Here is a 14,561-nt window from a genome sequence, read left to right as displayed (position 1 = left end):
TCCTCTGTTCTCTCCTCAGTCGCTCATCTCGTATTGTGCTCTGATGAAAGAGGTCGCTCCTTCAGAGATGCATGGGCTTTTAATTTGGTTTGGTTGAGCAGAAACTCGAGTTTGTTTCAGTTATCACACACATATTGTGTAACCACGAGGAGCTTCTTGTAGGTTTTAGAGTGACGTTTGTCAGTTCAGCATCAACCTTCAGATAGCCGGCTGAGCAGTTAGCTCCTTCCTGTCGTTTTCCAGTAGTGACTCACTGTAGCCTGCAGTCTGCCCTGAAGACTAAACCCCATTCAGAACATTAGAACCTCCAGAGACTCGTCACCTGCTGTCAGCAAAAGCAGAAACGTGAAGTTTCTCATTCAAATATTTCAGCTTTTTCACCAAGTTTATTGGTGTTGATTTAGATCAACCATCACCAGAGTGGTGTTGTCACATCTTGGTTTTTTTTTTTTGTTTTTTTTTAAAGCACTGCTGTTGTCCCATATAGATTATCCGCCAATATTTCATTTAAAAACATGCTACACTTGAGTCTCACACGAACGTGTTTACTGTTTAACTTGAGAGTCTTCAGAAGTTTACCATCCGCTCTAACAGTGAACACGCAGAAGGAGGATATTTTATTTCTGAGAGACAAAGTCAAATTTACATTTAGATTGCACAGGTCTGAACCCTAAACATGCACTGCTATCTGAGCTCCTGTGAATTCGCTCTTTTGCAGGCAAATGTTGACTTTCTCAAAGATGTAAATGTTACAACTATACTCGTTTGTCTTCGGGACAAAACTGAATTATCATCAAAATCCAGTCAACTGTTTGTAACAGTCGTACTTTCGACTTCCTTGTCAGAGACAGATAATTATGTATCTTTTAAAAAGATCTGACACTTTCCGCTGAATGTATGATAAATGTAGAGTTGGTGCGGTCAGCCTGGATGTAATATTGAAAACTGGGGGCTAACAGGACTCGGCCCTGATTGGCATTAGCAGAAAGAAGGCCAAAATTTGGTTGTGTGTGTAACTTTTTTGTGGGTCAAAACTTGTAGACGGCTCCAAAGATCTGACAGCACGAAGTATGTGATAAAGAGGGCAGCTCCACAGGGTCGACTCCAGTCAAGTGCTGCGACCTTTATTCATCGAGGGCCGGTTTTGTTCCACATTGCTGAGCCAGAGGAGCGTTGGACATAAGAGCTGCGCCAGAGAATTGTCTTGCAGATGATAGCTTCTGTCTGGGATGGGCTGGATTTGGCTGAGAGGAGGTTTTTTGTTTTGTTTTTTCCACTAGACGGCCTGTCTGATTCTACTTCCTTTTTAGGTTATGGATGTGCATTTTCTTCTGCTGCACTTCTTTTCTTTTCCTGAAGAGTCAGGAGATAAAAAATTCTGCGGTTTTTATCAGTTGGCATTGTGGCTTCCGAGAAGCATTTTTCAATTATTGGAATAAAAATAAATATCACTTTGGCTTTCTGGTCTCTGAGGGGAATTGGTCTGGGGAAAAGCGACTGTGCTTTACCCTCTGAATGCCACAGTTTCTGAAAAAAGCAGTAAGAATATAGTAGCACGATGTGATCTGGAATTATAGATGCCCAGAAATCCTAGAAATCGCAAAATGATAGGACATTGATCTGGTGTGTTGATACAGCGGTGAGTCATTTAGACTTCGCTTTGAGGTTCCTGCGAGCACGCATGGTGTTGACTGAAGATAGATCTGGTCGGCCTTATCAGCGGCTGAGATCAGCAGCGGGGCTCCAACTCGCCGCTTCACAGCCAGCCTGTGCCAGAGATGTGCTCCTGATTCTCCACCTGCCTTCATCTTTATTTTAATTTTTATCCTCTGCATGGACGAAGGTCAACAGGAGCTGCCATCACCTTTACCTGCCTAATCAAACTCAGAGCACACTCTCGCACAATCGATTGGCTAAAGATGTTAATCTGAGGTGAAACGAGGCACTCCATCTTTAGTTTAATTTCTTCTTTGGATCAACAGCCTTTGGATAAGAGCATGAGGCAGCAGCCGCTCGGTGTAATTAATGTTTGTGAGCTCTACTTCATCCATATAGTCTTTAAGTCTGCCGTTATAGAAGGTGAACCACCACCAGCAGCGTAATAAAGCCGTTAAGTGAGCTCGGCAGATTATCTGAGACGACAGATCTGGTTCCTGTGTAGAAGACAGCGTGTCTGCACAGGGTTGATATGGCTGATCAATTTATCAATTAATAACCGCAGACCGATAACGTAGAGCCTTTTAGCTGTTAAATGATAACGCTGGTGTTTTTATATATTTCTTTCTAACTCACTTGTTGGATTCCTTTTTACTTCAGGCCGAACTCACCCAGTTAGTGGTCCTCAGTCTAAAGCCTGCTGCTTTCTATTGACTGTGTCAATTTTTAAAAATGCGCCACCAAATATTACACGTTTTAATAAAGTGCTCGCCGCTGTGTTTTTCTAGCAGGTGGAAGTCAAACAGGAATCAATGGGGCCTTTGTTGGGGACTTTTTTTTTTATTGACGGATAAATATTTGCAGCGCCGGTTGGTATTTGCAGCAGCATTTAACGGCAGATGTGGGACTGAATCTAAATAAACTTCTGTGATCATTGTAAGAAAAGGACAAGTTCACTTCATTGTTGTGGTCTTTTCGCTGGACTTCTTCACAATAAGAAATAAATATTGAATGGTCTCAGCCTCATTCTTTCTAAGCTTCATTGGTGAGCCGAGCATTGTCTGTTTTTATATTTTTCTTTTTCTGCTCAAATACACAGTGGTGTTTAATAATGTCTGGTTTTCTGCGTACCTCTTCCTGTTTGTGGGTTTGTTTGTTGAGTCTGCAGTGAAGGGGACTCGGGTGCAGAGAAAATAAGTTGTACTGGTATTTGTGGCAGTTCCTGCAGGCAGCCAATAGAGTTAAATACCACAGATTACCCATGACCCCTGGAAACGGGCTTTCAGACCCGTTTCCGCCTGCGATCGTCACCGGTGCATTTGCATAACCCCTCATCCCTCCCCACCGCCGCCGCCACGCTGGAGACAATTTTTTTTTCCACTAAGTGCTAAAGAATTGCAGAGTCTGACACGAGTGTTGGGCGCAAAACAAAGTGACAGATTATTTTTATTGGCTGTGACATATTTTCTGCTCTCACAAATCATCTGCTGTGGGCTGCCAACAGCTTTCCAACACCTTTTACATCAAGGACCATATTAGAGGATTCTGTGAAGGGACTCTGTCATCCTTGAAGACGCATTATACATTTCTCCTTTGTTAACAACAGAACAGTAAACTGTCTCTCCGATGTTAGGAGTCTAAAGTGTTTGACGTATTGCTGCTTGCACACTATGGATTTCTGTTTAAAAAGCATGTAAGAGTTTTCAAATGGCGTCATTGATCTGTACTGATCATTACTGGAGTAACTGCAGGATGTTTGTCAATGCCACACCTCCAGTTAATTCAAAACCTGTGCAATCATATCGTGTTTTTTTTTGTTTTTTTTTCCGATCTCCCAACCTTTCCATTTTCGGAGCATTGTTAGTGTTGAGACGTTCTTCTGTTTTTGTTGTGTGATCAATCTGCTCACTCTTGAGAGTTCTAACAGTACACCAGACTGTTATTCTTGGAGTTACATCTGAAGCTGCAAGGTTTATTGTTTCGTGCCTTACCTCATTTTAATTTCAGCCTGTTTTTGGTTCCCCAGGTCCGTGGGGAAGGTGCATGGGCAGCGACTGTGGCCCGGGCGGCAGCCAAAGCCGGGCAGTCTGGTGCGCCCATGTGGATGGCTGGACGACGCTTCCCACCAACTGTGATCAGCGCCTGCGTCCGTCCAACCAGGGAAACTGTTTCCGTGTGTGCGACTGGCACAAGGACCTTTACGACTGGAAACTGGGTGCCTGGAACGAGTGCGTGCCAGTGTCTGCAAGGACCTTTGGGGCCCTGCGGCCGTTCACATGCAGCGGAGGCGAAGAGGGCATTCAGACCCGAGAGGTGGGCTGCATACTCAAGTCAGACGGCTCCCCAGCAGATGATGCCATCTGTGAGTACTTTGAGCCCAAACCTCGCCTGGAACAGGCGTGTTTGATCCCTTGCCCCCAGGATTGTGTGGTTTCTGAGTACTCACCATGGACATCCTGTTCCAAAACGTGCGGAACAGGCCTCAGGAACAGAGTCCGCAGCGTCTTGGTTCCTCCGCTTTTTGGAGGCGCCGTCTGCCCCAACCTGACTGAGTTCCAGTCCTGTAAACCGGGGCCATGCACGGGTCCGGAGGGCATGTACAGTCTCAGGGTCGGGCCGTGGAGCGCCTGCGCCCTCCCGCCGACACGGACAGCACGCCAGGCAAAACGCAGGAAAGGTAAAGGCCAAGGGCTGAGGGAGCGGGCAGGGGTGAAGGATCCAGAGACCAGGGAGCTAATCCAGAAGAAACGAACCAGAAACCGCCTTAACCGGCAGGAGAGTCCGTTCTGGGACATTCAGGTGGGCTACCAGACTCGGGATGTGACCTGCATACACAGGAATGGGAGCGCTGTGGGACGCAAGTGAGTTAATAAGACTTTAAAGTTAAAGTGTTTGGTGTTTCTGCAGCACTTTCTAACTCTTTAATCCTTCAAGGCCGCTGATGAAAAAATCCACCAGCATCACTGATTTCATTTTAACAGAGCTGACGTATCCACGGTGTTATCATTATCTACATGTCTGTCCACATTTTCTCGTTTTCACCAGCTCACTTTACTATCTGCCTTTCTGTCCACCTCATAATCCTCATCATGTGTCTGCTAAGCTGGGTGTTTAGGTGTGCTGGTCCTTATGTCACTCGCTTTCTAACCGCTAAATTTGATGCCAATTTCGTTTTCCACCAAGATTTTCTCCAGGCTGTCAGGAGGTGACATGTAGCGGGGATGTTTTTTCAGCTGTGTCTTTGTCACTGCTGTGCTGTCGGAGCAATGAGGCACAACTACCACAGTGTATTTGATGTCAACTTCCGAGGATGGAAGTGGAAAAGCAACTCATTTTATGACACAAAATCAATCTTATCCAAGACTTATTGTGGCACTTTTTAAAATATGGCAATTCTTTTCTTTTGTTGTTGTTGTTGTTGTTGCTGTTGCTGTTGTTGTTGTCTCTTCTCAAGGTGTTGAATGGACGTTATAATATATTTCACAAACAAATCAAGGGTCACTCAAAATGTCATCTTGATAAGCCATAAAATGGCCGCAGTGACGGCTGCTCAGGATATGAAAGGCTTGGTTCACCTGAACGAATATTTTCACATAAATATCACCCACTGCAGTTTCAGCTTCCATCAAGCTGAGATGAAGCGATAACTGTTTCGGATGGGCCGAGGTTTGGGGGCGTGGCTGAGACGTTTCTGAATACAGGAGGTGACAGAGCACTTTGATACTTAAACCCTTACCCTACTGTAATATTATTGAACGTGACCTGATTTATAGTCAAATAAAACACAGACGTCTACCTCTAGACTATATGGGACCTTAAAGATGTCTCATTAAATGCAAAATTGAAACCAATCAATCGAGATAAGACCCGACTGTCTGATTGTCCAGGATACCAGCTGAGTGCCTCCATTTACAGTGTTGGTAAACCCAAGTGGGATCTAACCGCTCATCCCGTCTTTAATAATGCTCTGAGTGACACAATCACTTGTGCTGACACGCAGATCAAGTGACTCTCAATCCAGCTCATTTCTGAGCAGAGGTTTCTGCCTGAAATGCGCATCAAACATTTACTCTGCAGAAATGAGTCTGCCACCATCCTGCAGAGGGGAAGGCGTCATTAACGCAAAGCCTTGGATTTTGAACTGGGGATTTAAGAAAGACACGACCGTCCCACTGTAAGTGTCGGGCTGTCGCTGACGTCAGACTCGTCTCCTGCAGAATCAGTCAAGAAAAGCACATTTTCACCTGCTTGTTAAAGCTGTTATCATTCATTGGACTTAATTATCACATCTGCAAAACATCCAAAAAGACAACGCAGTCAGGAACCATCTTCTGACTGGAAACATAGAAGTAACACTTTTTAACCTGAAGGGTTGGATCAGTGCTAAAAATAAAAAGACAGTCTGTTTCCAAACAGAAGTGGCCAAGGCCACGGCACCCAAGTACAGCGAGACCACAGACCGGGGTCCGGTGGTTCTATTCCCGCTCCTGTTCATCAAACGAGCAGCAGCTTTCTGATTTTTGTCCTGAAATGACAGTGAGTCTGAGATATGGTCTTACAGAAGACGTTGGCATGTTGGTACGTCCTCAGTGTGTGTGCTAGTTCACCGACACAGTTGTTAGCTCGAAGCAGTCTTCATTCAGCTCTGAGCTGGACGGCCGAGCGTTGGCCCACCGTGTCACCCCCGTCAGTTTGAGAACTGCCATTTTGAAACCTGCAGTTTGTGATTTCGCTGTCGCCATGTTAGGGTTGTTTTTGTTTTGTTTTTTTAAGAAGAAGCAGCAGCCAGTGATCGGTCAGGGAGTCTGTTGGGAGCATTATTTATAATGTGAACATCAGCTTGTATTGAAGTTTTTAAATTAGAGACCGAATCAATAAACTCATTTGGAAAAATTGTAATAAATCAAGTGAAGAAGGAGGAACATTGACCCACAGAGTCTAAACATCAGGTCTCTCTGTATACTAAAATAAAAGACAGCAGGGTCAGTGCTGTCTTTTGGCCGAGCACAGGTTGCTCCTAAAGAAGAAAGATCTTAAGTTATAATTTAACAACATAATAGTGGAGGAATCTTGAAATTGCCACCGGGGGCATTTAAAGACGACATGATTTTGTGGAACATTTATTACATTTTCTGTCTCGAACTGGCAAATTGAATTTTTCATCCATGACGTGGAACTTTTCATCGCTCAAATATAAAAACATCCTTTTTTACAGTAGGAGCTAATCTGTGAATTAAAGTTGTCGTGACAACATGTACTGATGTTGCACGTGATAGCCGTCTGATTGCTACATCACATGCGTGTCAGATCAGAAGTTCCTCCAAACAAACGTGTCTGTGAAGCTCTCGTCTCCTTCTCTGTTCCTCGACTGACTTAACTGAAAATGTCAGCGCTGATCCACAGCAACATGGATTTGGCGCTTTCATTAGGTCTCTGATCTCCAAGAAAGAATGAGCGATGGTGTCAGCAGAGCAAGCCTCCGTTCACATCACGTATCTGTCACATGCCACTGTACTCTGAGATTTGATCAATTATGTACTAAATCTATTCATTAATGCTTTGTTGGTGCTGAGCTCTTAGCAGTGACTGGGATCAAATATTTCAAAGGAGCCGTGAAAACAACTCACATGCCCTTAGGAACATAAATATTAATCCTTGACTTGTTTATTTCTTGCTCTGAAATATTCATAGTTGTTTTTGCCACTTTGGTGAAAGTGGAACAAACTTCCCAGTAAAGCAGTAACCCAGTCATGTCCAAGCCCGACGCTCTCTGAACATCCTGCTCGCTTCATTTCCAATTTTGTTTGATGAACATCTGTCTCTGCGCTTTTAGCTTCTCCGCAGGCCTCCACTGGTCCCCAGCAGCCCCCTGCCTGGTGTGTGTCTGTCCTGTTCACCATCAAGCTTCGTGACCTTTTTGAAACATTCCTGCCACTTTCAGGGTGTATCACATTACATCATTGCAGTTAATGCTGAATTTTGTGCCTCATCTTCTTTTGCTCAACTTCTCCTCTCAGTAGTTTTTTTTTTTCTCCAGGGGTTTTAAAGGCTTCCTTAATCCCCTGACCCACATAGAATTATGTTTTTAGACCATTTCTGCAGCACCGCGTTATTGTGAATGCAGCTAAAGTAATGAGCATGCATGTGTTGAAATATGAGGACTCTGCCTACTGTATTTTTGTCTGAAAGCCCGCCGAGTCCATTGTTGCCATTCGGTGTGTAGAACCTAAAGGCTTAAAAAATGAACTTTTTTTTTTTCTCTCAGACATCATCTCACTTATTTAAATAGAGAGTGATCGTGTCCTCATTCTGTCTCAATGACTGAGATTAAGAAATAATGACTTCTTTTTGCAACTTTGAAATCTCCAGAAAAACGCTCGGGCATGCACACAACAAATGGCGAAGACTCAAAGGATCCGCTTGCAAAAATTGGGTCATTGGCTGCATTAGGGGGCTTTTTAAAACACAAGAAGTTCCATCTGAGACAGGAAATCGAGCCATCAACCCCGGCGCCTCACAGTCAATGTTTAAATACCTTATTGTGCTTCTCAGATGCAGAAGAAGGGGAAAAAAGCCACCCAGCACATGAGGCATGTTTGGCAGAAAAACAAAACCACAATTTTTCACAGCGTCGCTTCAGCACCACTTCAAAGGCTGCAGAGGTGTTTTAATCGACAAAGACGCTGGAGTTAGAAAGAGGAAAAAGAGAAAAAGCACTCACAACTCGTGTGCAGCTCACACATTTCCTCATTTATCCCAAAAGTCTGAGTTGCTGGAGGTGAAGTGTGGTGGCAGTGTCTAAATGAGAGTTTTCTAAATGAAGCAGGGCTGTAATTAGCACTAATAGCTCGTCAGCTGCATCGCCTCGAGGGGAAAGACATCCAGACTTAGCAGAAAGCAGTCGGCTTTAGTTAGAACAAATTTCTAATGATTCAAAAGGAGGGTGACGTATTCATTACATCTAAATGCTATTTACACGATCAAAAGATGTGTGTGAACAATTGATCAGGGGTTGTTTTGCTCGTCTTGACACTTACGAGTGGAGGATTTCACAACGCTCCTGTTCTACCCCCGAATGTAAAAGTGATTATGCAGAACGTGAGTTAATGAAAGTAGCTAATGACAAAAAATGTGGCACCAGTCAAGGGCAGAGTGCGGAGATTAGCCCGCCAGCCGTGGGGTCACAAATCTGCTGCTTCAACGTGTTCAGACACCAGAAACATCTCACAACAGTGACGAGAATACAAATAGATTCTCTGTCATCCCTGAACAACGTAAATAAGATCAAGTATAGAGTAAACATAAGTAGTAAAAATACAAATATTGCACTAAAGTAGCAGTAACCACAGGATTTAATTTTATTCTGGTTTTTGTTCATATGGTGTGAGGCCAGCTGAGGCCAGAGGATATCAAGCAGATAAAAGGATCTGCCTCTGGAGAGCTGGGCGGCTCAATTACATATCCAATTCCCAAGATCAGAATTATTATTTGGTGAAACCATTGGTCAGTTGGACAAAAGACATTCACTGATTCTTCGCTTTAAAATGTAAACACACAAAGATTAATTCCACAGTCATAACTGTACATCAAATACGTATCACCAGCTGCTAATCTTTGCTCACTAACTCAATTAATCAATCCATCACAATATATCTTACAGGATAAAAGCAATAAAAACAACCAGCACCCCCCAATAATAAACCCCAGAGCCATAAACTGGATGTAATGGTCTCAGTTAGACGTTTGGGGGGGGGGGGGGGGGTCTTCCTGAATTCCTGCATGAAACTGGTTCATTGTGAGAAATTCAGCCAGTTTGGTTGTGATGTTATTCCACCTCTTATTCTTCTAAATCCATCCTCATAACCTCTCCCCCCCCCCCCCCCCCCCAGCCTCTGCTCACCCAGAGACCTGCCTCATACCGTCCAGTCCTGCGTCCTCCCCAAGGACTGCCAGGTGACCGACTGGGGTGAATGGAGTCCCTGCTCCAAATCCTGCATGGACCCCGAGTCCCCCGGAGGAAACCGCACTCGGAGCAGACAGGTCCTGCAGTTTCCTGTGGGCGAGGAGGCCGACTGCCCGCCGCTGGAGGAGTTGGAGCCTTGCGAGCCTCAGGGCACTGGCGTTCTGCCCTGCGCCACGTGAGTTCACACTGATGGGGGAGGGAGGTGGACTGAGCAGTGGCTTTTTTGTGTTTTAAGTAAAAAGTGAAAATGGAGCTGCGGCTTCGTAGCTCATTGACTAAGAGACAATCGCATGTTTGTTGAGATTATTATTTCTCTGTGGTGATAAGATTGTCAGCAGCTTCCTCTGGTGGAAAACACACTGCAGGGACTAATTCTGTATTCCAGCAGAGCTCAGCTCAGATACAGTAAAATGAATCTGCATGAGACTGAAGCTGCGCACCTTTCCTGTTGACTTCCCTTTATTCATATCACCAAGTTCATTTGCTCTCCTGGGTGGCCCATGGAGGAGACCATATGTATGTACGTACGTGTGTTAGTGTGTTTTAGTGTGTCTGTCGGAGAGCATATGGAGATAGATTAGTAAAAGTGCTTGGGCTGGTGCCAGACACAAAGTAGAGACAAATGCAGGGAGACTGTGAGGATATCTGAAACCCAAAAACTCTCTCACACAAGATTCAGAGCTAAAGTCCTCCAGTTTCATCCTGTATCGTCTTCACGCACCTTCTGCCAAATGACCTGCTCCCACTCTCATCCTGGAGTGTTTGATTTTATGTCAGGCTGCTGATTTATTTTCACCATTTTTATAGAATCAAAAACAAAAGTTCCCTTTCACACTGACACAGTGATGAGTAACAGGATGGATGAAGTATGAGGATAGATTGTGATGATCACTTCCATTCTGTTGGGTAAATGGTTAAAAAGGTGGCGAAGAAGAAAACTGAACTGCAGTGTTTTCAGAAACGCAAAAGAGGACTAACATGGTCGTAACTATCCAACAAATCTATATGTGCCAATATTATTTCTGCAAGACTGTAACTGTGCTGTTCCACTCCACCCACACCTAATCATCCACCCAATCCCCGGCTGCAGCTTCACCTGGAGGGCCACGGAGTGGAGCGAGTGCCGGGTCGACCTGTTGCTAAGCCAACAGGACCGTCGACGTAGCAACCTGACGGGGCTCTGTGGAGGAGGCCTGCAGACCAGGGAGGTCTACTGCGTCCAAGCCAACGCTGAGCTCCTCAAATACCTCACCAGCCTCAGAGAAAAAGACAAAGGTGAGAAAAGAGGGGAGGGAAAATGCAGCATAATTATCGTGTCGAACGGAAAAACCCAGAAAATGATGCTTCCTTTACATCGTTCAGAGTGAATTTGCATTCGCTCTCGCCCACTCACTTCTTTGCATTGCTTTAATATGCAACAGCACCTCTTATAGAGTTCACACAATTGGAGGCCTCGTTGTTCTGCAGCACATGCATCATGTTAAAGCTGCTGAAAACGTGCGATCTAATCTTTAGTGTTTCACTTAGTTGCTACACACCACAAAGGAAAACAGTCACTGGTAATCTTTTAATTTGGTCAAGAATATGCTCTATTACTCATGTTGTTATTTATGCTTCTGTCCATATTGTTATGTGCACCAGCTGCTTCTGGCTATGATTTCCAGAGTTTTGAATGCGTGTTGAGGTCAGTCCAAACGAGGAAGATCATTATGCTTCAAAATGCTGCGCTGCATGATGGTGCACCAGTGGATATGACTAACTCCATTCCTATTCCTGTCTGCTTTTTTGTTTAGTTGTTTTTTTTATATCTCTCAGGCCCCTTTCTTTCTGTGCCAACTGCTCTTCCCGACATCTCCTCTGTGGTTTTTGCATCATTATTATTCGTAGTAGTAACTTTACTTCCGTTCCCAATAAAAAAGCTAATAATAGCCACCCCAATAATTAAACCATAGCGATGTCGGTTATTGCCCATACAGACGTTTAATGTACAGCTCAGTGAAGACCTTTATGGTTACATATTGTACACTGAGTCAGTTAATTAAAGCTACACAAAGTGGGGAAGTGACAAACATGCAATTTCTTGGCAGCTTGAGTAAGACTCTAAATGCATCATAATGTTCCACCTGAAGCGTTACAATTTTTGCTTAATGACAGAGCTAATGATGTCGACCCCCCCCCCACTAAAAAAAAACGACCTTAACTCCATCATGCCCGCTGGTTTCAAGAAAGAGCGCTTCGCCGCACTAAAGTGAAGACCACAGTTTCAATTTTCAAGCTTAACTCCAATAAATTTGATGAAATGCTGTTACGTGATGGCTGACGTGCTCCCCCACCCATCACAGCGTGTCGACCCCTCTGCAGCCCCCCCTCGGTACATTTGTTGAAGATAATAACCAACCAAATGTTGGTTCAAATCATTTATAAATATACAGTGACATATGATACGTCTGCATGAACAGCCATCGTAGCTTCAGCCCTCAGATATCCGACTGCAGCTGCACTCAGCTAAAAGTTCTCTTTCTGAACATTTGAAATGAACTCAGGAGTCATTTAGAACGAGGATTTGTCTGCTCCAGTGTCCTACTGCGACTTCTCAGCGGTCAAAGGGGAAAGGCCTCCATTTCTGACACTTGTCAAGCCAGCTTAGAGTCAAAGCTGCCCTCTTAAAGAGGGTGTTAAAGATATGAGTTGAGACTAAGCTTATGGAGGACAACTTTGCTCATCATGTGAGAGAATGACAAAGTCTGAGAGGGGGTGAGACGCCAGTCGATACGTTTGTCAAATGTGGAGAGATGCTCCTCTTAGTTTTACCCCAGCAACTTCTACTAATGGTTAAAATTACTTAACTTGTGTAGTACAATTTTTCATCTAACTCTACCAAGTGCTTTAGAGTCAAACCAGAAATAAAAAAACTCAATAAAATGAGGACGTTCTAATTCAGTTAGATAATTTTTTTTACAGCCATCTAGCTGTTGATTTAGGAGGAGCTGTCACATTCATGTAAGATGAAGAGACACAATTTTAATGTTTGTCAAGTTGAGAAATGAAAATGTAAACAGTTAAGGAGTTAATAGTCAACCTTACAACAAGTCTGCATTGAGCTGTATTTGTTGGTCATTTTTGTTTCTATACATTACGTTATGGTTCTTAATCCGTTTCACAGGCTCAGTTATTCCTCCAACCAGGGAACAGTCATTAGGGAGCAACAGCAGACCTTTTTATTTGAACTTCTCAGTTAAAAAACAACACATTTATACAAGTCGTAGATTAAATATCTGGAAACAGACTGTACTGACTGCTAATTAAAGTCTTTATGGAAATATTTTAATTGTATCTATCTATTAGTGATCTGCATCCTTTGGGCTTTCTAAGGGATTTAGTTTTAAGGAGCCAGTATAAACATTAGTTTTATATTTACACCCAGAAACTATAAGATATAACAGTGTTGTTGCTGTAATATACAGATATGATGAACATGTGACACTTGATAGAATAATAATGATTTAAAGTTGGAGAATAATCTGATTATGCTAACATGATTAGCATTGGCAGCCATCATTTCAGCCAACCTTCCAAATTGAATCAATTGTCACTCTGAAAAACAATTTTTTTCAGAATATATACATTTCATGCATAATCAGTATAGCGAAGTGAGTTTTATAGTTAGTAGCTAAAATATATCTTTAATGCAAATTTATTCAATGGATCACAAGTTTAAGGGATTTTATCCAAAGCATTAGGAATGAATTTAGTTTCTACGAAACTATGATACATGAATATGTTTTAGACTATTGTACTTTATTCTTTGGAATCTTTCTTAAAGGGTTGTAATATTTACCCCAAAGTAATATGAAAACATTTCTAATGAGCTGGCAGTGCCTCGGCTAATCTAAAGCAATATTTCTCTGAGTTTCAATTTATTGGCGGCCCCCTCGGTTCTCTGAGTGTCTGGTCTAATTAAAGAATATTCTTCTGACTGTTAGCAGGCATTGAATCCACAGACGGACAAAGCGTTCTGTAAAACATAGAGACGAATGTGTAATGCAGCCGCTGTACAGTATGTCCATCTCCTCTGTGCTGTAAGGAATGTCCGGCAGATGAGAGCACGTTTCCGTGCACCTGCAGATACCTGCAGTGATCATACACTTTGAGCCGCCTGGAACTTGTGAGGATCCAGTTAAAGATTCATAGGAACACGCATGTTGAGACTGCCGCTGCCAGGATTGCCGTGCAGAAACGTGTGACGTGTGTGTGGATGAGAGTTTGCACACGAACACTCGTGCACACAAAGTTCTTATCTCCCTGCTGCAGGATTTCTTTTGCCTCCATTGGGGGGTAATCTTCCAGGATACCACTGAGACAGGGAGGCAGACAGTGTGACTCAGGTGAAGTCTGCTGCAGCCGGCAGACTTCAGCGCTCTCCTTCTCCCGGTTCTCATGCATAAATATCAGCATGCAGAAGGGAGGAGGATACCCTCGGGCCAAGATCTGGAATCTAAATCTTAACCTTCATCTTCACAGGGGAGTGGCTCCAATCTGACCCCAGATCTGTATCTATAGCTGCGTAGCTGCTGGAGGGTATAGATTCCTGCAGCACCACGTTTTCAGTTTGGTCACCTTTCTGAATGCAAGATTGGCTTAAACATGAAGTCACATCAAGGTGCATTCACTTCAATTCTCGACTGTAGCGAGTACAGGCTGTTTAGAAGAACAGAGTCGTTGGGATTGAGTCACCTGAAAATGTGGGGGACTGCAGTTTCAGGAAAAGGCAAAAAGAAAACTGCTTATTAACTTTCTTCATGCAGGAGATGAGTAACAAAGAGCTGGCGTCTGGACATGGCCGACTTAGCCTAGCGTAGCAAGCGGACACGGAAAGCCTTTCCTCATCTGAGAAGGCCTGCAAAGATCTTCTAAGATGTCTTAGTTGCACAAAACAACAAGT

The 14,561-nt window shown here is 43.7% G+C and overlaps 1 protein-coding gene across 1 annotated transcript in view; it reads left to right on the top strand.

Moving 5' to 3' along the window:
* Positions 1 to 14,561, top strand: part of thsd7ab (thrombospondin, type I, domain containing 7Ab) — a 116,735-nt gene that overhangs the window by 37,053 nt on the left and 65,121 nt on the right. The window contains exons 2-4 of the mRNA XM_029503836.1: positions 3,683 to 4,517; positions 9,546 to 9,794; positions 10,710 to 10,894. Coding sequence (XP_029359696.1) covers positions 3,683 to 4,517; positions 9,546 to 9,794; positions 10,710 to 10,894 — 1,269 coding nt within the window. The remainder of the gene's footprint in view (positions 1 to 3,682; positions 4,518 to 9,545; positions 9,795 to 10,709; positions 10,895 to 14,561) is intronic.

The sequence above is a fragment of the Echeneis naucrates genome, chromosome 6 (assembly GCF_900963305.1).
Source record: "Echeneis naucrates chromosome 6, fEcheNa1.1, whole genome shotgun sequence".
Taxonomy (NCBI): domain Eukaryota; kingdom Metazoa; phylum Chordata; class Actinopteri; order Carangiformes; family Echeneidae; genus Echeneis; species Echeneis naucrates.
Note: the sequence above shows the minus strand (reverse complement) of the source record. Positions and strands in the feature narration are given on the sequence as shown.